The following is a 24,201-nucleotide window of genomic DNA, read 5'->3' as shown; positions in this document are numbered from 1 at the left end:
GTCCCACATCAGTAGGACTAACTAGCTGTCCCACATCAGTAGGACTAACTAGCTGTCCCACATCAGTAGGACTAACTAGCTGTCCCACATCAGTGAAGATTTTACTGAAAGTCCAAGAAACAGCTTCTATAGCAACTGATGCGCGATTCTCTCAAACAACATCAGAATGATCAGACAAAAGCAAACGGCACTGATGGCTAAACAACAAACCAGCACAAAATAAATGTCTAAAATCCTATTTAATTATACAGATGAACCTTTTTTGCATCCCCTCGCTGCAGCTGCATGGCAACCGTGAATAAAGAGGCCTGGCAGCACCCGGCTGCACTCAGGAAGTGTCCATGAAAGCGAGGTGTGTGTGTGTGTGTGTGTGTGTGTGTGTGTAGAGGATGCAGACATGTCCCTTCCTCCCCCCGCCCCCCCATTCAGTCCTCCACCTCAGCACATTAGTGATGCATTCCTTCAGACCAGGCTCATTGAATCCCATCTCTCGTCACTCCTTTGACTCATTCCTGCCTTTTTTCCTTTCATGTATTGATCTTTTTGCCCAGAGAAAAAAAAAAAAAAAACATGTTTCTTACTGAATAAATTGGACAAATACATTTTCCCCCAATATATTTTTACATGGTACCATGACTATATTGTTTCAAAAATACACTCTGCTCCCCTCCCTTGGGGCTTTTATAATCCATCTCACCCCAGACTTCCTCAGATGATGTCACCGTTGTGGGGGCCACAGCAGCAGCTGGCTGGCGGGCCGATGTCTGACTCCAGACTGGTGGCCCGCTGCTGACACTGACCTGCCGCCCGCTGTCAACTCGGAGGGGTCACCAACACAAAACAGCCTCACAGTTGTTTGCACGCATGTGAGACACTCTGCAACTTCCTGTTGGAACCAGAATAACTGGACCTCTGCTGCCACCTGGTGGCGGTTCGAGGAATAACCCAGCAGCGCGGCTACAGTCGAGGTTCTTTAATTTTTTGAAACACAGCATTCAAGCTTAGAATAACCACAGGTTTCACATGTACAGTCCAGATGTTGCAAAATGCCATTTAAAACAAAAAGAAAAGTACACCTAAAGTCGTTTTCCGAAATAAAGAAAAGTTCAAAAACCTATCCGCGTTCATGTTAACGTTTCTACTCTGAATAAAACAAAACCTACAAACATATCGGTCCAAAACATCTTTGAAAAAGGTAAAATTAGCCTTTTAAGGGAATGATTCAAAATGTGTCACATTTCCTTGAAGTTGTATTGATAATCTGTACAAGAGCCTCGCGTCACAACAAAGACACCGTTTGTACAACTGGAAAACAGAGCGATCGCTTCAGTGCAACAGCTTTTTATGAGCACGAATGAGTTGAAAACGCTCCGTTTTCAGATGATCACAGAGGCAGTCAGTAGCCGTCACCTTTACAAACTGGCCTGGAGACAGTAAAAAACATTAAGAGAGTTGTGCTTAACTCGTTGGCACAGTCTCGATAATAAAGATAACAAAAAAAAAAGCCTCTAAAATGCACATGTAAGAGAATCGGGTATGAAGGTCGCCGCGGGAGGGAGCAGTTCTTTAGATTAAATCACCATCTGGCCACAGCAGCCACACGTCTACGTTGGTTAGAAATGCTAAAACACATTTGAGACACTCTTAAAACTGTCCTACAGACTCTGATATGCGTATTTATACCTGCATGAAGATGGTGTGTGTGTGTGTGTGTGTGTGTGTGAGAGTGTTTCGATTCTCTGAGAGGGGGCTCAATCAGACGGCTTCGTCATCGTCATCATCACTGTCGCCGTCTCTGGGGTGTGTGTGTGAAAAGGTTCTTCCAGTGGTGTTAAACTCCACGTTGCAGTGGTGCAGCCCCGGCTCCATGGTCTCGGAAGGAGAAGTAAACACGCGTGTGCTGAGCTGTAGAAAAACTGGTCCCCGACACCAGATTTAAGACAAGCCGTAAGAATAACGAGGGTCAGGAACGTGTGTGGGGGGGGGTGATGCAGGGCATGGCGGCGGGACCAGGAGCAGCTGATCTGCTGTTTTATGTGGAGTGTGTAAAGTCCGAGTGGGAGTGGTGAGATACGGGCCGAGCCCGTCACGTGTGTCCGAGGCTCTCCAGCTCCTCCAGCACCAACAAACTGTGCAACTACGCTAACGCACAGCAGGACTCAGCGGTGGAAACTTACGGCATGCATCGTTGCTAGGCGGAAAAACGGAAACGCTGCCCTGCACGTGTCAGGACACCAGCCCGTTTGTCCATCCAGACAACCTGGGATCTAAGGACGACGCTGTTAGAAAGCACGAGTGGTTCTTCTGTTTTCAAGTGGAGTGAAGCGACCGGAGGCTCGGTCGTCCGTGAGAAGCTGGTTGGATGAGCGGATGGATGGTTGCCGGCGAGTTCGGCGGCGTCTACTGGTCTGGGGGGGTGTCGGGGTTAGGGTCCGGTCGGCTGTTGGCCAGGTACTTTGCCCGCATGCTGGAGGTGTACTGTGGACAGAATCGGAAGACATCTTTAAACTCTTCACTAAAGCCTAAAATAAGCCGTACTGACAGAAAAGACCAGGATCCAACCAGGCTAAAACCCTACAGATCCTCCCCAACCAGGGCTGGAACCTACAAGCATCATGGATCAAAAACACATCACGTGAGCAGCTAGAGGAGGAGCATCAGAGCGGAGGAGCGGCGTGGAGATCAGCCACCTGGGTGGGTGTTCTAAAGCTCCGCCCACAGTGCGTCCATGCAGGCGGCGGGTCGACCGGGCACCGCGAGGCCGCATTTCAAATGGAGAACTGGTCCCACCGAGAGAATCAGGGAGATGCAGGTCATGCACATACGTGGTGCAACTCCAAATGTGACAGTCAGGCGCTACGCTGGATGTTACACGTCCAAAACCAACTTTAACATCATTAAACAAGATGAAAAAAAATAGTTTCACAACGTCCCCCAAATTATGTCCGGTGCAGGGGGAGGGAGGGGTGGGGGGTAAGGACCATGCAGCCCAGGGCTACAGGACAGATAAGGTAGGACCCAGGTAGCGTTTGGAGCCAGGACAGGGGGGGGAGGAGGGAGGGAGGGGGTCCAGCAGCCCAGCAGTGAGAGTAGACCTGGGAGGTGGCACAAAGGAGAAGCAGGCCAGGAGGTGCGGGAAGCGGGCGTGGTTTGTACCTGTTAGCATAGCAGACGAGGTTACCAAAAGGACCTGGAGCTCTCCGAAGGCTTTAGCTGCCAGCTGTGGCCGCTGTTACTGTCGGCGGCCGTCAAATACAACTGCGTGGATCCGCAGGAAGAAGACAAAAGGACAAGAGAGTACAGAGAAGATACAGAGAGCAGCATCTAGTGCAAGCACACACAGACACCAGGGAGGGGGGCACTCTAGTGCAGATGGAGGCCAGAGGGGAGAAACAGGAAGTGACGCACGCGTTGCCACATCTGTCGGGTTTCGCTTCGTCTTTCTGGAAACCACCAAGAGACGTGTGAGGCGGGAGGAACCCTGCTAAACTGCAGTTCCTCACTTCCATTTCTGACTCCGGCTTCTTAACTGAGGCAAACGAATGCTTCTGCTCGCGCGCAGACAGCCGAGGGGCGTCGTCATGGAAACTGCGCGCGCGCGTGTGCGTGAGCAAAGGGAATGACAAACAGGAAGTGCGAGCCGAGATGAGGAAACAAAAGCCACTTATACACATCCTGTTCTACCAAGGCCTGCTGAGTCTGTGTTCATCACCGTCAGGGTAGATGTGCCAGGGTAAACTGGGGGGGGGGGGGGGGGGGGGGGGCACTGTTTTCATGTCTGAGATCTCTGACCAACAACCAAGAGAGCAGTTAGCAGCTAAGACAGAGAAGAAGAGCAGCTGAACTGGAGGCAGCCCAGAGTCCAGGAGCCCCCGTCCTGCCTCTGTACTGCTGCTGGGTTGGTTGAGGCTCTGACCCAGAAACACACGTGGAATCGACCAGCGGGGAGACAATTAACGCAGCTACAAACACGGATCTCAAAGCTGTTCGAAGCGTATGACGGACTTACTGAGGGGGGAGGAGATTCTCGGCCGATCAGCGGAGTATTTTCGCAGCGAGAGTTCTGAAAGTTGGCGTTCTGAGCCCTGTTAATAGAAAACACAACGTCAGGCCAGGCCCCCGCATACCAGACGCCCCATCCCCCATCCACAAGTGCCTCAGGTTTCACAGCTGGACGCCAACAGCTGCATTTGCACACTTTTAATACTGCGCTTGGCTGCGAAGCCGCACATACTCACATGTACTCTGTGACCGGCGCGTTACTGACGGTGTGGGCAGCGGCCGGGATGGAGGTCTCGCTGCCGTAGCTGCTGCCGCAGCTGTACAGGCTGGGCATGTGGACCCGGTACAGGTTGTCGTGGTTCTGCCTCCCCCCGTGGCTCAGAGACTCGTCCTCGCTGTCCTCGTCACTCCTGCAAAGGCCACAATCAACTGTGAAACGACCCTCTACCAGCAGGGGGCGCTCCGCCTCATCGGAGGGGCGACAAAAGGAGCGGAGCGGCACTAACGCGGAACGATCCTTCACCTGAACCACAGATGAGGCCACCAGGGCGACATTTTTGTAAATTCCACACCAGAAATTTGTTAATTTGTTGCATTTCCAACAATCCTGGGTAACAGTTCCACACTAAACACGCTCTAGGCTATTACGACAGTACACTGCGGGTTAAAGGACATTTATTAACACACATCTGTGTACAAGATTTACTCTAAACACCCAACTATGATTTCTGCTCGCTCACATGATTAGAACAAGACAGCAGGAATCATTAAAACAGAGCAGATGAGCAGCACGGAGCGCCTGCTGTAGCGGAGAATGCTTCAGCTGAGATCAACCACGATAAGCACCCCCCCCATGGCTATGAGGGATCAACTTAATTATGTGGTGCAGCTGAGCTGATGTCTGGGAAACCACTTCCTGCGCAGCTACCCTGCAAAATCTATCTGCAGAACAAAAAAAAAAAACCCAAACCCACGCCTGCAGAAAGACGCGAGTGATAAGATTTAGCCCATGTTGGCACAATTAATGAGGATAACGGGGGGCAATTAATCAGAAGCGGAAGCTCAGCTGGAGCCTCCAAGAGGGATCCCAGCGGATAACCAGCGGCGCTTTGAAGGAGTTTTTGAACAGATTTAACCAAAATGACTCAGTCTGATTCATTTCAGTGCGGCGTAGAAGCGGTAATATAGACGTTATAACCATCACTAATTGATAGGCTCCTCCTCGTGCATTAATCCTCGCTGGATCACAGCGAGCGTTCGGATTTAAAGCTTGGAACGGATGCTTTACCTCCTGGCCTGCCAGGTGTGGGGAACGCTGCAAACTATGGAGCTGAACATGAGAGCGGTGATGAAGGAGAAGAGCAGAAGGTAGATGAAGCCTTCCAGTCCATCGTAGCACAGCCCCGTCACGGCCTGGACGTAGTCCTGCCAGACCAGATGAAAATGAGCAAACAGGAATCCTCCCGTGCAGCACGCACGCGACCAGTTGCACGGGAGGATCGGATTTTCAGGAACTAATCGGCTTTGACGCGGTGACAATGATGAAGGCGGCGGAGGAAAGTGGAAAAAAAAAGGCTGTTTGTTCACGCCAGCATCAAACACACACGATCCCCAACGGAGGAGCGGTGAAGTCTGACTCCGACTGACAGGGGGAGTCGGCCCCGGAAAAACGGGATCTGCTCAGCGAGACCGAACTGCGCCGCAGAGACGTCAGCATCAATCAAGGGCAGGAGCGTTTTGGGGCAGATGTGGAGTAACTGCCCCCCCCCCCTCACCATGTGCAGGCTGCGACAGTCCACCAGCGCAGTGAGCTGATGCAGACTGATCTCCGTGGTGTTCAGAATCCCCTGGATCTCCTCCAAACTTCCCTGGAATGGATAAACAACAAAGAGAATCAGCCCGACGTCAAAAAACAAACTTAATTATCTGCCAAGTGGTTTTTATTTTTATTTTAAAAAGCTGATTTCCATGTTCTTGTATAGAGCTGAAGAGGCAGATTTGACTGTGTGATACACTTTAATGGCTTATTTCCCATCCTCCAGCTCCTATTACAGCCTCGGGGGGGGGGGGGGGGGGGAGCCCGGCTGATTGCCAGATATAACCATTTCCACGAGCTCAGCATGTTTCTGCGCGTGGGTATGTGAAGTGAAACATGCCCGGCTCTGTTCTCCATGTCGGCTCTCATTTGTGCCTCTTTCACCGCGGAGCAAGAACAAGAGCCGGACAATACCGCGGCGTTGTATTGACGGGGGCCGGTGAAAGCAGCTAAATGGGCAGAATACGGGTCCCCGGTGGGCTGTCAGCAGATCTTTATGTAGGCAGGTGCACTTCACTTCACTTGGCCCGATTCACTGAGACGTAATCATCAGAAACTCTACAATGGAGAGGGAGAGCGCGCGGCTCTGGCCGGGGGGCTGCTGGGGGGGGGGGCCCTGTCATAGGAGCGCGAGCTGACGGGTGGGACGCTCACCTTAGTTTGTCTGTACTCTCTGATGGCAGAGCGTAGTAGCTCGGATACGTCGTCCTGCATCTCCACTAATGCTTTGTGGCTCCCAGAAAGCTTCTGAAATGAAGAAGAAATGCGTCTTTAAATAGAATTTCCATTTTTAAAGGTCCTGCCCAAGGGCATTTAGCCGTGGCCGTCCGGTGAAACCGGGCCGATAAATGAGAGGCGAAAGGCTTCGGCGTGAACGTATAGCTCCCTTTACACTGGGCCCATAATAGCTGCCTGGAGTTCAGAAGCACTCAAGCTTTCACTTATTTATGTGGATTGTGGAAGAAAAGGTAGCTGGTTTGAGAATGAAACTGGTCAATTCAGGCACACATCTGCCGTGCATTCACCGCAGCCTCCGCAGGGTCTGCGGCACGTTTCCTGCTCGGCCGCCGCACCGGCGTGCTCACCTGAGGACTTCTTTGTGCACGGAACAAAGCCAAGATGCTGCTACTAACTGCGTGGGGATGAATATTTTAGCCATCATAAAAAAATGATGTGTGAAACAAACCTGCTGGAAGGGGTTGGTTTGCTCCTGACTGCAGCTTAGGTAGTACTGCAGGATATCTGGGAAACAAACAAGAAATATAAAAACAGAAGCCTCTAAAGCCCCTTTAAAGGCAAAAACACATAAAAAGCTTCACTGAGGCACGGTTTGCCGTCTTTAATCGTGACTCAGACATGTTTCAAAGCGTCCTGCGGCTGCTTCGTGGTTGGAACCCGACGGTTTAGAGTCAGCTGGGGTCGGCTCTTTCCTGGCTACGTCACTGCTGAGCAGTTTGTCAGAACAGAAATGTTGACTGGATCGATTGATAGCTACCTCACGTTTACGGAGGATGCCAGGAAGCCCAGAAGCAGACCGAGGCGGCTGTAGTTCGCTCCCGTGTTCCGCTGCCTCGGAGGCGTTTGAAGGGCTCCGGTAACCGAGCAACGGCTGAAGAATTCTGAGGTCAGATGCTCAGAAAACAAAACCCCCCAACACGTGCTGCGACTGTGCTCAACAACACCCAAAAGAGCATCGAGAAGCTTAGCGGCGTGTTTGCGTCACCTCAGCAGGCGCCGCTGGACCGACTCGGGACTGAACTCGCTTTGCGCTGCGTAAGCAGATTGTAATTCAGGTTTTGGACTTTGCTGCCGCGACCTGCAGGAGCTGAGGAACCTCACAGCGCCAACGTGTTGTGGAGAAGAGAAGCTCGTATTCTGAAGAGCGCGGCGAGCCAGCGCCACTGCTGTCAGAAGCTGGTCCAACGGCAGGAAGGCTGGCTGAGCCGCAGTATAATTTACCCTTCTGGGCAGCGCGAGCTGACATTTGATGCTCTTTGTGACCATCTAAAGTGTTGGTTTGTGTCTTCAGAAACCACAGCGCTGTCACGAGCAGGAAGGACGGAGTCCACAACGTTGATATTAGGAAGCTGTGTTTTTAGCTGCCAGCCGCAGTTAAATAAAAGACGAGCCAAGGAAACGCGATCTCTTCCATCCTCTTATCTTCCTCACACACTCTGCCTACATCCACATGTATTTTTACACACATCACAAGACGCGTTACTATAGCGAGACACATCAGAGAGGCTTATGTTCTGCCTCCCAAAGCCAACCCGGTGACCTCTCCACCCCACTGCAGATGTTTCAGCCCATTGTGGAGGCCAGTGAATGCATCAGCTTCCTGTGCTGGGCTGAGCAATTATCACCCATCAACCACAAGTCCAGCTGTTGGCGTATCTGAAACGTACCTTGGTTTATAACGCCGTACTGGTTCGCCACCTTGACGACATACGTGTCGGGAGAAACACAGAAATCGCTGGAGGTCTGCGAATGGAGAAAGCAAAGAGTCAACAACTTGACAACCAGTCAGACAGGAATGTTCACGTTAAGACGAATGAAGTGCTGCAAATTTATGCTCTGACTGCCAAAGACTGCGGCGGTTGCTCGTTATTCTCGTTTGCACAACGGAGCATGTAACCCAACCTGGAGAACGTCATCGGGCTTTGATGGAGACACTCACCGCTGAGACTGCCAACTCCACGCCCAGGGAGACCCAGCTGATTATCAGAGCAACTACACCAAACAAGCACACCCTGCGGAGACGAGGGGGTGAGAAGTTCAATCGTAGAATTAGAGCGATACGCTCCACCACGGCAATCCAAGCACAGGTAGACACTGTTAAGCTAATTATGCCGAGTCTGTTTCTGCCGTTTCTCTTTAATAAATGGGCACAGCTCATGAAGTGCATTATAATAAGTGGATTCAGAACCCAACTGTGTTAGATCGATCATTTAGTCCCTGAATTTACTCTCAAAAGTTATGAAAAACTGCTGCCGAGGTGTTGATTGGCCGCTACAAGCAGCTACAAGCTAAAGCTAAGTTCCTATAAAAAGGACTGTTTTCTCGGAAGCGCTCCAGCGGCCATAAACCTGTCATCAAACGCACCCGATAAGCGTTCCCTTGGAGTTGCGAATGAGGCCAAAGAGCGCCAGAAGGCAGATGATGACATCAAACAGCAGCAGGCCCAAGTAGCCGCTCCACCTGCGAAGACAAATGTCATGAAGCAAAGGAAGGCTGAAGATTTCTTCTCCTCGTCTCCAAATGGCTGCCTGGGAACCACCTCGGGTACAACCCTACCTGTACCAATCATACAGCTCGATCTTGACGGCCAGCTCCTCCAAGGAGACGTATGTGTTGTCCCAGAAGGGAATCTCCACCATCTGGTGGACCAGCTCTTCCAGCTGACCCTGCAGCTTTTGGACGATGGACAGGTAGTCCACGCGCTCGGCGTACTGCTCCTCAAGCTGCTGTAAACTGTCGTCCACCGTCTGGTTTAGCGAGGAAGTGCTGTCATAAACCTGGAGGTCAGAGTAGAGCGGAATAAGGCGGAGCTCTGGTGGTTGGGACACGGCTCTCGGCAGACGCTCTATGAATTATTAAAGATGGGGGCACTCGGTCTCACCAGCTTCTGCACCCCCGTGATTGTGTGGTTAGCATGGCGCAGGGCGTACGTCAGCCGGTTCACTCCATCACAAGTCTCGCCGTTCCCATAGAAACCGACAGCAATGCCAGCGCTGCGGGGACAAAAAGAAAGGGAGTGGGGGACAGGGCGTCGGGGAGAGGGGATTAGCTAAAAAAGACAGAGAGGAGACAGAGAAGAGAGCGAACGTGGGGGGGGTGAGGGAAGCGTGTGAACTCCACATTAACCCTGTCAGTCCAGACACCAGTCAACAGGCTCCTTTCACATGTCAGAGAAAGACCCCATACAGAACCATGGAGACGCAGAGGAATGGACCAGCTATGCTCCAAACTGCACCCCGAGGCTGACAAAGGCTGCACTGACGCAGGAGCACCGGCTCCGTGTTGCAGGGAAACGGCTCGACGCAGAAAACAGAAACTATTCTCGCACCTTCCGCCAGCGCGTCGGTTCCGTCGGGGCCCTTCGGCTTCGCTTTAACTGTCCCGCAAAGTGAGTCTGATGTTGACGAGCAAACTGTTTCCAGTTCAACTGGGTGCGAGCAAAAAAAACACAAAAAAAAACCTGGAAACTATTTAGATCGAGAGAAGGTAAAAATGTGTGTGTGTGTGTGTGAGAGGGGGGAGGAAAAAAATAGGCGGTTTATCATGTGGTGTAAGTCAAATAGAAGGGCAGCGAGGGGGCCAAATATGCGTGAGCGTGAATACAAACACGAGCGATGCGGTGATTGGAACGCTGTCCCTGCGCTCATCGCCGCGGCTAACTCTTGAAGCTAGCCTGACTCCAGTGGGACGGCTCTCTGGTGCGCCGTCAGTGGGAGGAGGAAAACAGGAAGCACATACAGAAAACCCCCCCAAATGGTTCATTTCACACACTGCTACAAAACTAGAGTCGGACAGTTGTTGCTCTAAAGGTGAACAAACACGCAGCAACTGTGGGCTGTTAGCATTCTGGTGGCTGTGATAGGAGGCTATGAATGACATCTAGCATAATATCAGCACTGGTCAGCTCTCCACCGCTTTTCCACCTTTATTCATCCTTTTTTTTAAACCTGGGAACAGAATTGATACCAACCTGCAGACGAGGGTCGCGATGATGACACACCAGGCCGTGCAGCAGCAGTCGGCGTTGGGCTGCTCCTCGTTTTTGCTCCGCCGGCAGCACAGAAAGATGGAGTAGAAGAACAGGAAGAGAAGGTCCAGGGCCAGGCAGGCCAGGGCCACCCCTCCCAGTAAAAAGATGGACTGCCAACGGAAGGATGCCGAGATGAGAACTTACAGCCGAGGCAACACCTCTCGCATCAATAACGATAAGACCGTGGAGAGACCGCACCGGACGCTCACGCACGCCATCCCACCCGGTGACGGCTGCTTTGTAAGGCTTTAATGTGCGCTAATGGTCTGTGCGCCGCAGAGGAAACAGCTGCTCCACAGCGCATCTCCTCCACGGGAATCGCAGCGAGCGCCACGCCCTGACTGTTGTTATCTGCTGTGACTCGGCTCGGCGGGTCGCCTCGCACCCGTGTGCTGCGTCTGTCCCGTCAGGGGTTGTTTGCGACACAGGAAACAAAGAAATAAAAATAGAATTCCACATATAAGAGCTCCTAACTTTGGTGACCCAGAGACTATGAATGTACTATCATACAGCTCCCCCCCCCAGAAATGCTTCCTGAGACTTGGTAAAACAAGTGGACGCCGTTGTTCCTTCATCAGCGACGCTGCGGCGCCACGCACGGGCGGCCAAGCCCGTACAGCTGCAGCCCTTCGCCATGAAGCCTTCCGTTATGAGGAAACGGCCCGGCCACCGCTGACGCAGCTGCACCACAACAACCGAAAGGCTGTGCTGCGACGGGACATTCAGAGCGCAGCGGCGCGGCGCCACAGAGCGGCCCCGCTTCAGCTCACCTGGAGCCTCGCACCCGCCGGAAATGTCAAAACCGGGGGGGGGGCGGAAATCCGTACATGAGGAACCAAGAGAACTAGAAGGCGTGTCGCAGCGGTGAGGGAGCAGTTTTCCACCTAAACTTTGAGATCATCTTTAAGCACGTTAGCAAATCCATTTACAAAGGCAGCTGGTCAGCGTCCGGAGACGCCGGGGCCATGGGCTTTAACCACAGCTCGGCGCAGATGGTGACATGGATCAAAAGGTGACGGGAAGAAACCGGGTGGATGAAGGGCTGAACCCACATGTGCCTAAAGTCCAAAACCGTAGACGTGACAGAATCACACGTGGACCAGCCCAGATCACATCACTATCAAACAGGGTCCGTTTACATGAGGCGGAGAGTTCAGGGAGGTACTTTACCTGTTGGTAGGTCCAGTCCTCTGGCTGGAAATCACTGCTGGTTTGTTCAAACCTCAGGTTGAAGTGGGGGAGTCTGTGGAGAAGGTTTACCCACCATGGAGGAGAGTAGCTGACCACCGAGGCCATGGCGAGGAAATGGCAATGGGATCCACTCACCAAGCTTAGCAAGCGAGGATGCTCGACACTGGAAACATAACAAAGCCCACTTGAGTAAAAACCGGAAGAAAAATGACTAAAAACCACTAGTGCTCGTCCACCTAGCGCGACCTGGTAAACAACACCCATTATCTTGGGATATTGCAACCGTTCTTTGGAAACAAACTTCGGATTTTAATAGCCCGGTTACAGGGTTAACACTTGCTGCTTGGATCGGTTCGTGAGCTAAGTTGACAAACGCCGATGCCGCTGGTAGCTTGCTAACATTAACTAGTAGCTATAACCTCCAGTGACCGGAATCACAGCTGAGCTAGTTAGTCTCTTAATCCGGCGACTAAGTCAATGCTGACTCGCCGACCCAATTTCCTTTGTGCTGGTACGAAACTCCCAAGTGCCGTGGTCAATTTCTGATGTGTTTACAAAAAGTCTTGGGTTAAAGACCACCCTACCTGTAGTCTTGCTAGCGATAGCCGGGTTTAGCTGCTGGTTAGTTGGGTCCGCAGAGAGAGCGATTCACACAAAGTCTCTTTTGTTCTGGCTGACATTCTGGTCTGCGGCTAGGTTGTTACATTCTGTTTTGTTCAGCTGGCGATTCGGTTCATCTCTTTCGGTCCTTTCCCCCCCACCGTGGCAGCTAGATTACACGCCGCTGAGACAAACCTCCATCCAGTTATCGCCGGGGTGTGGATACTGGGACCGACGCGACCGTCATCGTTCATCCAGGAAGACGGCTCGTCTCGACGGGAGGAAAATGGTCCAACAGCGCCACCCAGAGGCGACGCCGCGACGGAGCGCGTGTGGGGGGTTCAAATCGTGTCGGAATTTTTTTATAGCCCGTACGAATACGTTGACGTTGGAGTGGAAGACTGCGGTGGATGAGTTTAAAAAGGAAATAAAAGAATTGTCTGGGTCTAAAGTCACCCTTTTACAGCAAAAAGTGCGTTCATCGAATGTCAAGTACGCAAATGTTGTTGCATCGAAACGTTGTCCATGGCACACCGTGCGTGAGGCGCCGAAAGGGAAACGTACAAAGCTTCCGTGAAACCACATTCCGAAGAATTGGGAACATCAAACCAAACCACGTTAAACCAAATCAAACTGAAACGCCAAAAAAAGAAAAGAAAAAAAGGAAATGAAATGGCCGTTAACAAGTGTCCGATGTTTCACAACATATTTAATGTCACAATCCCGACTGAGTGGTGGACAATCACAGGCAGAGCACCGGACCTTTCATTCCAATGAAACTATACAGCCGAGTTCTAGATGATAAGACACGCGTTCACCAGCAGTGCGTGTAACCGTCGGACCGAAACTTGGACTTTAACCAGCGCTTGCTACATCTTTAAGAAATAAATTACGGGTTCTTTCCTCCCCTTTCGGCAGGAAATCACATGGAGGTGCTCTTGCGCTCACATGACATTCCGAACCATGGCAGGGGAGCTCAATGAAGGTACAGTACAAAAAGTTCTCCAAGTCTTTTTGGCACCGCGTTAACTTTATATTCCATCCTTATCTTTTGACGCGGCTTATCACAACACACCTGCTTAGTTTCCGATCGCGATTGTTTGCTAAAGTGGCGTTTGGGAGAATTTATGGTGGATCGCTGTCCAGCTTCTGCTGCAAGAAAAGACGACAAACGCAATTTTCTGCTCTTTCTGCCACGTGAAATGTCTGTTTGTCCAAATGGTCTGAAAGGGAGGGTTACATAAAGGAGTTGCTATCACCGGGATGGAAATGATACATCGCATTTGGTCATGTGATGGGAAGTGAGTGCCGTACTTTTAATAGGTGATGATAAAAGTCAGCCCCGCTGCAGCAAAGGTGGCTCCAGTTTTGCGTTTGTTTCTTTTGCAAAAACCAGGTTGCACGCAGGGTTCTGCTGCTGCCGAACTCCCCCTGGCTCCGTGGTCATGTAGGTGTTTTCTTTCCATTTCAGGCTCCGTTCCTGCCTATTACAGAGAGGTATACGAGGCCGTGTGTGGTAGGACGGATGAGAGGGTGCACGTTGAGGTTTTCCAACGGCTGCTACAGAAGACCGATCTCTCCAGGGTGGCTTTAGGCCAGGTGAGCTCTTCATACTTCAAAGCCAGCACATTTTCTTTAAAAGCTGCCCGATCTGGTCACTGGACTGTCATTTCTCCTGATGCATCGCCACCTTTGTGTTCGGAGGAATGCAGGCCACAGTTGAAAGGAGGCGACCTTGACGATCCCGGGTCTTTGTCTTTTCCAGATTGCTGAGCACGTTGACTCCGCCGACGGCTTCCTCAGCAAGTTGTCCCTCTACAAAGCTCTCGCCTTGATTGCCTTCGCTCAGCAGGGGAAGCAGCCGAGTCCCAAACTCTTGGAGAACTGCATACAGGGTGGGCGTGAAAAGTGTTGGTCTAAACTGGTGTGACTGGGGGAAGTGGACGAGGCCAGGCGGCGTCATTGAACGGCCCCGTACGCTCCTCTAACAAATGGAATTTCCTGTGGTTGTGTGCCGTCAGAGTTTTGATGACTACTTAAAATGAAGCAGGAGGATGTTTGAGCGGATCGGTGTAGGACTGACTTTGTGTGGCTGGATTCATTCGGTCCCGTTTGTTTCGCTTCATCTCGCCAGATGCTGGAACTATATTTAAGCCTCCTTCAGTGGGACGATGACAGGGGGGAATTGTATGGTTTTCTCAGACGTAGCCATTAGGCTGGTCTGAGGTCTGCCGGTTCTTTGGGTTGTTTCAGGTGTGGCCGCTGCTGAATCTTGCTGCATTCACATCTGTGGAAGAGCAACGTTTCTGCTGTGGTCACGACATTAAAATTCATGACTTTCTGGAATCCACAGGAAGGAAAAGGGCAATAACATGTCACATGGTCACCAGCCTCAATACTGGGGGGGGGGGGGGTCCAGCAAACAGAACAATCTGGTTTTCCTTTGTTGGGAATCGCGTTTCCGTCTGGATTTATCTTAATCGTGGCAAATATTAGAAGCTGGTGCTGCGTTTTTGCCTGACAGAGTTGCCCAAACCTCAGCTGGGAGATCTGAAGGACCTGAGAGCTCTGAGGATGCAGCCGGCCCCGGAGGACGTCCTCACGCTGTCCCAGACGCTGGACAAACTGCTGGCCGGCGACTCCGTCCAGGTGGAGCTCATCCCGGAGAAGAAGGGCTTGTTCCTCAAGCACGTGGAGTACCAGCTCACCAGCCAGGTGAGGGGCCCCTCAACACGTTCCACGCACACAGAGAGGAGCGTCCTCTTCCGTGATTCATTTTGCACTTTTTACCACGTATCCACTCAGTTTGCTGCATTATGAACCACGCTACATTTCCGACAGTAAACCTAATGTTCTGTGCACTTGCCCACCTTCTGATGATCTTTTGTTGACTCTCTTTTTGGTTTTTTTAAGCGTTATAAGATATCAGTTTACCGGCGCTACAGCGATTTTGACGTCTTCCACGAGGTCTTGCTTCAGAGGTTCTCCTACAGAGTGGTGCCGGCAATGCCGCCCAAAAGAATGTTGAAAGGAGGTAAGTTATTTTTTCCCAGCAATTATCTTTTTGAAACAGCTTCTCTCTTGTTTTAGACGCGTCTCTACTTATCAAAGCTTTTGCAGTCGAGTGAGCCAGACAAGCTTGTGGTGCGTTGAAGGAGCCGGTTTCCATATTGAATCCATTATTGCAGCGGTGGGACAATAATGACGACACACACACACGCACGCTCACACACACTCACACAGACTCCCACCGCCCTGTCTTCATCCATCAGGAATCTTAGTTTAACAATAAATAAATTGAAACACTTGTGACTGCTTATTCGTCCCCCGAAGGCACCAAATACATGACATCACCCCGATCAGTGTTTCGTTGACGTCTGTCCGCAGTCCTGACCAACGTCTCTGAGCGCGAGTTCATCGAGGGGAGGAGACGGGCGCTCGGCAGATTCATCAACTTGGTGGCGCGCCATCCAATCTTGTCGGAGGACGAGCTGCTGAAGACCTTCCTCACCTTCAACGGCTCTGTATGTAGCACCTCTACGCCTCTCGGAGCGAGACTACAGCGTAGTAAAAGTGTCCGTTGCTCCTCGCAGGACGTCCAGACTAAGCTGCGTGATGCCTACAAGAGAATGGGCGACGAGTTCATGACCAACAGGATTGCGACCCAGGCCAAGGTTTGTAGCGCGTCTATTGAAAATCACAAACTGTTCCCCGTTGAGAGCTAACCCTCTCTTTTTGGTAGGAATACCTCCCCGCCGACATCCAGGCCCAGTTCTCGACGAGCCGGGAGTTGATTAAAAAGATCCACAACAGCTTCAACAGGCTGCGGGACAGAGCAGAGAAAATGGCCGAGCGCTCCAAGGAGAACGCCACAGATCTACTGATGTTTGGCAGAGAGCTCAGGTGTGTGATCGGCCGATGACGATGGCGTCCAACTGCCGTGCGTCCATCCGACAATCTTGTTGTTTCCTGCAGCTTGTTGGGCTCAGACGGTTCCTCTCTCCCACCCTGGGCCTCCTCTCAGGCCACCTGGGGGACCCTGCGCCAGTCTCTGAAGAGCCTGTCAGTTGAGTTCGCCGAGCTGTCAGACAAAGCTGCTCAGCAGGTATAACCCCCCACTCCTCCGCTCCCTCGTCCTGCTCTGCTGTCCTGAGCTAATTAATGTTGCCTTGGGAAACGTCCTCAGGGCAGCCGGGAGAATGACGACGTCGTGGAGAAGCTCAATCTTTTCCTGGACCTGCTACAGTCGTATAGAGTGAGTCTTGTTCAACTTGTCGGCTGTAAAATCCACATTTCCATGCCGACATTGTGATCCCTGCGCTTCCCTGCAGGACCTCTGCGAGCGTCACGAGAAGGGCGTACTCCACGAGCACCAGAGGGCCCTGCACAAGTACAGCGTGATGAAGAGGCAGATGATGAGTGCCACGGTGCAGCCCAAAGAGCAGGCGTCGGTGGAGCAGCTGGAGTCTCGCATTGTTCAGGTGGTCTTGCATCCCAGCAAAGATCCTCTCCAACTCTTATTATTGTTTAGTTAGCCAGTGTTTTACAGCCTCTCACCCCTGAATAAACATTCAGAGGAATTGGCCATCGTGAAGTTTCAGTTGTAGCTCTGCTGACGCTGTCATGGGACCGTAGTTCCTCATGGTTATTGTGGTTTTGGAACATGTCGATGTATTTGAAGACTGTTTGTCTTATCAACTGTAAATATTCTGACTTTCTGCCTTCAGTTTGAGAACGGACTGTTGACACGTTCACATTTTTGTTTCTTCTCGCCAACAGCAAGAGAACGCCATCCAGACAATGGAGCTGCGCAACTACTTCTCCCTCTTCTGCCTTCATCAAGAGACCCAGCTCATCTTCATCTACCTGCCAATCACATCCCACATTCTGGGGGCTTTTGTTAACTCCCAGGTCCAAGGACACCGAGAGGTGAGGCCGAATGTGTGGAAATGGAACAAAAAAAAGATACTGCCAGTTTGATGTGGGCTGAAGGAGCTAATAAGGATGGATCCCATCACTGGGAGGATCCTGAGGGATTCCACATCAACACTGTAAATCTTCCACATGACCTTGCTTTACAACTAAAACATTTATTCTAGAATCCAGCACTTTTACTACCTGCATTTCTTCTGCCCGGCAGCTGCAGCCATGATTGGATGTTTAACTCTAAGCAGTAGTTTTCAACGCCACGGCCATTTCTTTCCTTTCAGATGGGACAGGTGTGGAACGAACTCCAGCCGAAGCTCGGGTGTCTCTTTGGGAGCAATAACGGATTAAAGTCTGACTTCTGAGTCCCAGATGCCCCACGAGAAAGAGGAGAAACACGGCTGCCAGCGAGGATCAAAAACTGGAAAGTAACTCTGAGCTTCAGGAGATTGTGTACTTTATCCTTCTGGAAAGTTCTGTATGATTCAATATACATTCCATTCAGTAAGATTATTTTTAATGTGTTTTGAGTTCAGTAAGTGGAAAATACAGCAGGCTCATTTTGCCATTTCATGCTCCGCTTGATGAAATAATCCTCTAAATGTTATTTTCTGAGAAACCAACCAGTGTATCAGACTTGAAGGATGACAACATAGAAAACACTGTTCTGTCTCTTAAAATAAGTTTATAGAAGTTCTCTACACTAACATAGTCGAGGATGTGTGAAGGGCAGGTTTTTGCTTTATTGACTGAGTGTATATTTGAATCAGAGATCAGTCTCTCAAACAGTTTAGTGGCAGATTATACATTTTGTGGGAAAAAATGTGCACATTTTGTCACTGTTTATGGTCTTCCCTGTCAAACTTTTATATTATAAGCTATTTAGGATGCCTCCACCAAGGCTAAATACCGACCAAGGGCAAATATTTTGAAAAAAGATTCGCTAGCATCATGTCAACACTATAGGTTAAGGTTTGGTTGGAATTACCACCAACAATTAAAAGCTGTGAAGTGAAAAGAAGGATTTATTGATCACTGCTTTAAAGTGTTTCGGGAACTTTACTTTATAGAACCGTTTTACACTCCGCACACACGATATTGTGAATAATGTAGCTCCACGAACGCGTCAACTTGTACGTTTGGCCAAAAAAACCAATGCTCAAGTCCATGTTTACACTTAAAAAAGGGACAATTAGACAAATAAAGTATTTGCTCTTGTTTAGAGGGTTACTCAAAATGCAAACTGAAGTCTAAAAACCGAAACACAAGAGCTGCGCTAGGGCATGAAAACAATAAGTAACAAAACAAGCTTGTTGAAGACTATAAAAGGAACAAATTGACCTTGATGTGCTCTACTAAAATTACATCTGTAGATACTGTAAATATTGTGTCCTTGAACTCTTTCCTGGATTGTGTTTAATCACTAATGCTGGAAAATAAAAATGGCTGAATGCATAATTTACAGAGTTGACTCACTTTCTAAATGCAGCCACTTGAGGTGAAAATCAACAACGAGCAGTTTAAGATGCTCACCGTCTGGAACGTTCCCTCTCACAGCTCCTTCACTTCCTCCAGTGTCTGGCTGAGGATCACATCGTGACCCTGAAACTTAAAGTATCCTAAAAACTTCTTCTTCTGCAGCATCAGGGGGAACCAGAGGATGTCATCTGGCCACATTTGACTGAAAGGAATTTGATGACATTCAAACCACTGTGGCTTCATCTCTGCAAAACAGGAGAACATTAACATGAAGCACCTGTCTGAGAAAATTGCAGAAGGCTCACAAACCCCAGGGGTAAAAAAGAAAAACAACACATCTTATTTTTGTCAGTGCTGTAAATCATAGATTACCTTCGGACTCTGTTGGCTCTCCATTGTAGGAATCTGCTCTGAAAATGTGCACGTCCAGCAGCTCCGTGTCTCCTACAAATTCAAACTTAATATTTCCGACCTTCTCGAGAGTGTCCACCGTCAGGCCACTCTCCTCTAGCAGTTCTCTAAAAAACAAACATGTTGGTTTACAAAAAAATATACAACGCTTCACACAAGAATGAGAATTTCAGCAAAGCAGGACGTGCAGCTTTTTTTCTGAAATCTAAGGCGAACTTTTGACTTCTTTGCAACTGTTTCTCTTACTGATAGGAAACAGATTAGACTGTTGCACCACTGCCTTCTGTGCGTGCTGCTGGTGACAACACACGTCCAGATTCAACAGTCTTTTGTGATAAACTTCACACTTCCTTCAGTCTTTTCAAGACCAAAGAGCCCTGTTTCAAAAGACAAGGTCTGCTTCCCTGAAAGATGTAATCTGCAGCTGAAAGACACAGATTAGCTCCAACGCATCAGCATCCTTTTGTAAATTTATATCTTAAAAATAGTCTACCTCCTTGCAGCATCTTCAATAGATTCTCCAGATTGAACTTTGCCCCCAAAGCCATTCCACCTCCCAGCCCCGAATCCTCTCTTTTTCATGCCGAGGAGCACCTTCCCTGGTTGGACCACCATCACCAACGTCAGCAGCTTGGAGGTCAACATCTGACCTGTCTGAGAAGAGGTTCGAAAAGGTCAACTCCATCCAACGTAGAGCTGAAACACGGCCTGTTCATCCAGCCGTGGTTACCACACCTGCACAGTTTCAGCCATCCTGACGTGCAAAACCCTGTTTCGATGAGGAATTCCGTTGTTTTAAACGAGGAGCAGCTGAAGTTCGGACAAATCTACTTTGAAAGCACGCGTCGGAGTCCCGCGTGCAGAGCGACAATCACGTGACGCGCAGAGTTGGATAATTCTGACTGTTTTTCAAATATATATAAGTACGTTTTGTCATCTACGAGGCTATATTAGTTACAAAAGGTCCACTTTTCCGTTAACGCTGATTGTCTAATTACATTTATCGTAGCTTAGAAAATCTCACAAAGCACGGCGCTCCGGTGTGCCCCTGAAACATGCTCGACTAGAAACAAAAACGCATTTAAAGCAGTTTTCCCTCTATGATTCTAAACGCTAAATTGCTCATATATTAAATCTAAGTAGTTATTTTTTGTTTGGTTTAGTTTCTTTGGTCTCTTCTATTTTTCCCAGATAGGAACTATTTATACCAGACCGGCGGGGGACAGTTTTTCGTGACACCAACATGGCACAGTGTTTATCGTTGATCAATGGCAGGTTCTAGTACCGCGCATGCACCGTTTATCATCCACTACACATGACAAAACAATGTGGCAAAGCTTCTTTCAGAGGAGATTGGTTCACTGTTCGTTAAGTTTAATGAAGAAGAAGGGAAAAACACCAGCCGAGCAGCGCTGGATGCTGCGGCAGCGCAAAGACCCTTACGTCAAAGCTTCTCACGCCCAACACTTCCGGTGCAGGAGTGCATTCAAACTGCTGGAGATCGACGACAAGTTTCACCTTTTACAGCCTGGATACGGTGTGGTGGACTGCGGAGCTGCTCCTGGAGCCTGGAGCCAGGTGGCCGTACAGAGGGTGAACTCGGATGGGGCAGGTGAGTCTGCCGCACAGAAGTGACGTAGCCAGACCCAGACAGACTGTTCAATAGTTCCAGAAGTTCTATGATCAATATTGAGCATTCCCAGCATGCAACAACTGATAGCATTATACAGTTAAGCGGTGTGATTGTCAAATATTGACATTGCAAACACGTTTGTATGTCTTTTTGTTATATCCATCTTAGACCCAGAGTCACCATTTGGCACCGTTGTTGGTATTGATCTCCTCAACATCCCTCCTCTGGATGGTGCCCACTTCCTGTCCAGTCACGATGTCACCGACCCCTCCACACACACGAAGCTGCTGGAGCTGCTGCCCGGCGGGCAGGCTCACGTCATCCTGAGCGACATGGCGCCCAATGCAAGCGGCTTTAAAGAGATGGACCACGAAAGACTCATAAGAATGTGTTTTTCTCTGTTAGACTTGGCTGAGAAGATATTAAAGCCCGGGGGCTCCCTGATTTGTAAATACTGGGATGGAGCTCTTGCTCAGAAACTGCAGGAGAAACTCTCCGGTGTCTTTGGCAGTGTTCGGACTCTGAAGCCAAATGCCAGCAGGAAGGATTCAGCTGAAAAGTATTTTTTTGCTCAAATGTACAAAAAGCCAATGAGATAGGTTATCGGGAATTGGTACTTATTGGTACTTAAATAATTCCTTTGCTTGAAATATTATAGCTATTTACTTCGTTGCACTTCCTTTGATGAGTGCAGAAAAGGGTGTCTTCATACATTTGATCGAAAGGGGGCACTGTTGCGGTTTCGGTCAGGCTTTGAACTGCACCCACGGACTCTTCCTGTCCTGTTTGTGCAGAGTTCTTTCTCCAAACCTGCTCGGTAGTGGCACCAAATCCTGTATAAACCTATGCAGGAATAATCATTCCTCGAGTGCCCACGTTATTGTTTGCCCCACAGTGTTTGTTCTACACAGCCAGCTTGGTATTTGCTTTGTCCTTTACCAATGGTGCTTGTGGTAATAATTTGCACTGCCAGACACGTAGAAATTCAATCACTCTCTCGCTGAGCGCTTATGAAGAGGAAACACATTAGATTCACAGTTGGCAGGAGGAGTGGGGAGATACTGACTGTTGACTGTCACTGTTCTCTGACAGTGGCTTGTTGGAGCACTGACATTTATTCCTTATTTGATGGTTGGGGTTTTTATCAGATTGATGGGATTCTGGCCTGGGTTCAGAGCTGCCGTTAGGTCCTGTGGCTCTGCTAGTTCTCCTCTTAATGCATTCTTCACTCAGGTGCAAATAACTTTTTCCCCCCTCTTTTTCTTGTGCGTTTACGCCAAAATTACAGCCAACAGCAAAAAAATGAGAGTCGAGCGATTAGAAATAATAAGTTTTTTGTTTTATGTGTGCGGGGGTGCGTGTGAGCTATATTACCATTTCCTTTATTGTAGCAATGCCTTTCTAGTGCAATGTACACAGGAAACATTTTTTTTGTGTGTGTTTTTCACAGAAAACTCACTTTAAAAGATCCTCATTTTATCCAAACAGGTATGTGACACCAAGGTGCCAAAAGGCTGTCATTCTTTTTAGTTCCTATTGAGCTAAAGCAGGTAGGACGCTTCACTGTTCCCGTGATTATTCCTCCTGCCTCTCACACTTATATTAGCGGGTCTGATGAGGAACCCTTAGACGGTGTCATGAATTATTGATGGTGTGTATTAATGGAAATAACCTTTCGCAAAGAGTATTGTTCTGGTGATTAATAATTACACATAGGCTAATGAAGCAATGAGCTGCGGGGGGCTTTTGTGGAATTTCAGGGTGCATCGTGTCGGAAAGAGGCTGATTTTTACCTGGACCTGCCGAAAACATGTTGCAGGAACAAAATCGCTGATAAATAATCTCTGTTACTGCAGGCGTGAGATTATCAAAAGCAGATCATTACACCAAATTGGCAGCCTGATCATGTCTGAATTTGCATTCAGGGCATCAAAAGAAGAGGTGGCACGCATGAATAAATTAAACAGGCTGATATTTAGCCATTCCGCTGCCGCAGTAATGAGTAATGCCGTCCGAAATGAAACATTAATGTCTCGGGAAAATGAAGCGCGCTGAAGGTGTATTGACCTCCAAAGATGATTGTTTGGGGTGAGCGGTGGTGGCTCTGCCTGTGAATGAAGCAGGGGGAGGCAGGGGGAGGCAGGGCCAAAGAGGTGACTCGATGAACAGGTTAGCTCGTCATTACTAGTGGATTATACAGCTCTTTACTCTTTGGGTTTAAATGATTCCAAAAATTACCGCAGGGTTTATTCAAATTCCAGCCCGGCTGAGCACTCGCAGCTCCGGATGAATGACGACTCGCTCCCGGGTTCATTCAGTGCCCTCTGGCCAGCTGCTGGATGTAAATATTAGTCAGACGAAAGAGGGATTGTTGGAGGGCTGCAAATTTCACCTCGGAAAATGAGACAGAGATAAACTGAAACCCACCTTTTTTTCACTGATTTTGAATTTAAGGTCTGATTTTGTGCCCCTCACGACCAGGTAAGGCAGGAGCGGAATAAATGGGATTAACGGATGGATAGTATCACTTTAATGATGTTTTCCTCAGCTGTTTCCCAGACTATCGACAGATGCCGCCTGAAAGGATCGTGGTTTTCATTTTAAAGCTATTTTGAAGAAAATAAACACCTTGAATGATCGCAGTTTGAGTTGATTTCATTTGCCATTGCAGCCTTGCTGACAACATGGGCTCGAGATCAGAAATGACTCCCGCGTGCTGTGTTTTAGCATCTTTACACGCTAGCAAACCTCTTTTCAAATGCAAACCAACAAATTTTACGACAAAAGGGAACACTTTTTTTTGAAATTCTGCTCGTTCCCAACACCAAAAACAGAGCCTCTCTCTAAAATGAAGGTGTTGAGATGAAGCTAAAGAAATGCTAATATCAAATCTTCTCCAGACGAATTGCTCTCCTAACATTTATTATTCCCTGCATCTGTCAACACCTGTGGACAAGAAGCTACTCTGAGGATAATTTCCTACCATCAACGCCATTAAAAGGAGTCTGAAGCCACCGGCACGATGGCGCTGAAGACGTCCTGGTTCTGTCATCTTCAGGGCTACATCAGCGGGTTATGCAATCTCACCATCTTTGCTCTTGGTGGTTTCCTTGTTAAAAAAAAAGTGCCTGGAAAATGATGGCAGCTGGTGTGAAGGCAGGTGGGGGAGGGGCCTCATCTTGGCTTCATTTTCTATCCATGACATTTAGTCAGAAGCGGGGAAAGTGACCGGCGACGGAGTGAGAGACGCTAATGGCCGTGTGCTGACACCCCTCCTGCCTACGTTTCGTTAGGTAATTCATCAGACTAAAGTTCAAAAACACTTGCAGTCCGCTGTCTGAGTGGGGATAATGAGAAGAACAGGACTTTATTTTT

The 24,201-nt window shown here is 49.3% G+C and overlaps 4 protein-coding genes across 11 annotated transcripts; 2 read left to right on the top strand and 2 right to left on the bottom strand.

The window, feature by feature from the left end:
• Positions 1–958: 958 nt before the first annotated feature.
• Positions 959–12,708, bottom strand: ttyh3a (tweety family member 3a). 3 transcript variants are annotated; one of them, XM_057014933.1, is made up of 16 exons: positions 12,573–12,708; positions 11,757–11,940; positions 10,527–10,696; positions 9,438–9,549; positions 9,113–9,333; positions 8,921–9,016; positions 8,496–8,568; positions 8,224–8,299; positions 7,005–7,060; positions 6,473–6,565; positions 5,778–5,870; positions 5,291–5,427; positions 4,239–4,412; positions 4,010–4,085; positions 3,157–3,258; positions 959–2,478 (listed from the first exon to the last, which is right to left on the bottom strand). In XM_057014933.1, exons 1-15 carry the CDS (start codon positions 12,629–12,631, stop codon positions 3,178–3,180), a joined length of 1,701 nt encoding a protein of 566 aa, XP_056870913.1. In that variant the 5' UTR covers positions 12,632–12,708; the 3' UTR covers positions 959–2,478; positions 3,157–3,177. The 3 variants fall into 3 exon arrangements, with proteins under 3 accessions (XP_056870913.1, XP_056870915.1, XP_056870914.1); XM_057014935.1 differs by having other exon boundaries at positions 12,362–12,652; XM_057014934.1 differs by lacking the exon at positions 3,157–3,258 and having other exon boundaries at positions 12,573–12,701.
• Positions 11,398–18,761, top strand: snx8a (sorting nexin 8a). 3 transcript variants are annotated; one of them, XM_057014938.1, is made up of 14 exons: positions 11,398–11,598; positions 13,296–13,362; positions 13,849–13,976; positions 14,143–14,272; positions 14,902–15,092; positions 15,291–15,411; positions 15,765–15,901; positions 15,971–16,051; positions 16,120–16,280; positions 16,353–16,482; positions 16,564–16,632; positions 16,709–16,858; positions 17,157–17,306; positions 17,588–18,761. In XM_057014938.1, the coding sequence occupies exons 1-14, from the start codon at positions 11,587–11,589 to the stop codon at positions 17,666–17,668; spliced, it is 1,608 nt and encodes a 535-aa protein (XP_056870918.1). In that variant the 5' UTR covers positions 11,398–11,586; the 3' UTR covers positions 17,669–18,761. The 3 variants fall into 3 exon arrangements, with proteins under 3 accessions (XP_056870918.1, XP_056870919.1, XP_056870920.1); XM_057014939.1 differs by lacking the exon at positions 11,398–11,598 and adding an exon at positions 12,909–13,200; XM_057014940.1 differs by lacking the exons at positions 11,398–11,598; positions 13,296–13,362 and adding an exon at positions 13,434–13,678.
• Positions 18,311–20,852, bottom strand: nudt1 (nudix (nucleoside diphosphate linked moiety X)-type motif 1). 4 transcript variants are annotated; one of them, XM_057014978.1, is made up of 4 exons: positions 20,712–20,852; positions 19,687–19,847; positions 19,155–19,300; positions 18,311–19,027 (listed from the first exon to the last, which is right to left on the bottom strand). In XM_057014978.1, the coding sequence occupies exons 2-4, from the start codon at positions 19,836–19,838 to the stop codon at positions 18,855–18,857; spliced, it is 471 nt and encodes a 156-aa protein (XP_056870958.1). In that variant the 5' UTR covers positions 19,839–19,847; positions 20,712–20,852; the 3' UTR covers positions 18,311–18,854. The 4 variants fall into 4 exon arrangements, with proteins under 4 accessions (XP_056870958.1, XP_056870956.1, XP_056870959.1 ...); XM_057014976.1 differs by having other exon boundaries at positions 19,687–19,843; positions 20,712–20,825; XM_057014979.1 differs by having other exon boundaries at positions 20,637–20,778.
• mrm2 (mitochondrial rRNA methyltransferase 2) lies at positions 20,430–23,468 on the top strand. Its single transcript, XM_057014972.1, has 2 exons — positions 20,430–20,805; positions 20,995–23,468. The coding sequence occupies exons 1-2, from the start codon at positions 20,484–20,486 to the stop codon at positions 21,423–21,425; spliced, it is 753 nt and encodes a 250-aa protein (XP_056870952.1). The 5' UTR covers positions 20,430–20,483; the 3' UTR covers positions 21,426–23,468.
• The last annotated feature ends 733 nt before the right edge of the window (positions 23,469–24,201 follow it).

This window comes from Takifugu flavidus, chromosome 18 (genome assembly GCF_003711565.1).
Source record: "Takifugu flavidus isolate HTHZ2018 chromosome 18, ASM371156v2, whole genome shotgun sequence".
NCBI lineage: Eukaryota > Metazoa > Chordata > Actinopteri > Tetraodontiformes > Tetraodontidae > Takifugu > Takifugu flavidus.
The sequence above is the reverse complement of the archived record's forward strand: the minus strand, read 5'-3'. Positions and strand labels throughout refer to the sequence as shown.

What these genes read in the sequence shown, in the direction of transcription:
- mrm2 (XM_057014972.1), top strand. Translation starts at nt 20,484, where the DNA reads ATGCACCGTTTATCATCCACTACACATGACAAAACAATGTGGCAAAGC. An exon ending in GGTGAACTCGGATGGGGCAG is followed by an intron (nt 20,806 to 20,994) that starts GTGAGTCTGCCG and finishes TATCCATCTTAG; the next exon opens with ACCCAGAGTCACCATTTGGC.
- snx8a (XM_057014938.1), top strand. An exon ending in AGTACCAGCTCACCAGCCAG is followed by an intron (nt 15,093 to 15,290) that starts GTGAGGGGCCCC and finishes GGTTTTTTTAAG; the next exon opens with CGTTATAAGATATCAGTTTA. An exon ending in TCCTCACCTTCAACGGCTCT is followed by an intron (nt 15,902 to 15,970) that starts GTATGTAGCACC and finishes TGCTCCTCGCAG; the next exon opens with GACGTCCAGACTAAGCTGCG.
- ttyh3a (XM_057014933.1), bottom strand. Translation starts at nt 12,631, where the DNA reads ATGAACGATGACGGTCGCGTCGGTCCCAGTATCCACACCCCGGCGATA. An exon ending in TGGAGTTGGCAGTCTCAGCG is followed by an intron (nt 8,300 to 8,495) that starts GTGAGTGTCTCC and finishes CTCCATTCGCAG; the next exon opens with ACCTCCAGCGATTTCTGTGT. An exon ending in GTACGGCGTTATAAACCAAG is followed by an intron (nt 7,061 to 8,223) that starts GTACGTTTCAGA and finishes TTTGTTTCCCAG; the next exon opens with ATATCCTGCAGTACTACCTA.
- nudt1 (XM_057014977.1), bottom strand. An exon ending in ATTGAAGATGCTGCAAGGAG is followed by an intron (nt 19,301 to 19,686) that starts GTAGACTATTTT and finishes TTTGTTTTTTAG; the next exon opens with AGAACTGCTAGAGGAGAGTG. An exon ending in AGAGCCAACAGAGTCCGAAG is followed by an intron (nt 19,028 to 19,154) that starts GTAATCTATGAT and finishes CCTGTTTTGCAG; the next exon opens with AGATGAAGCCACAGTGGTTT.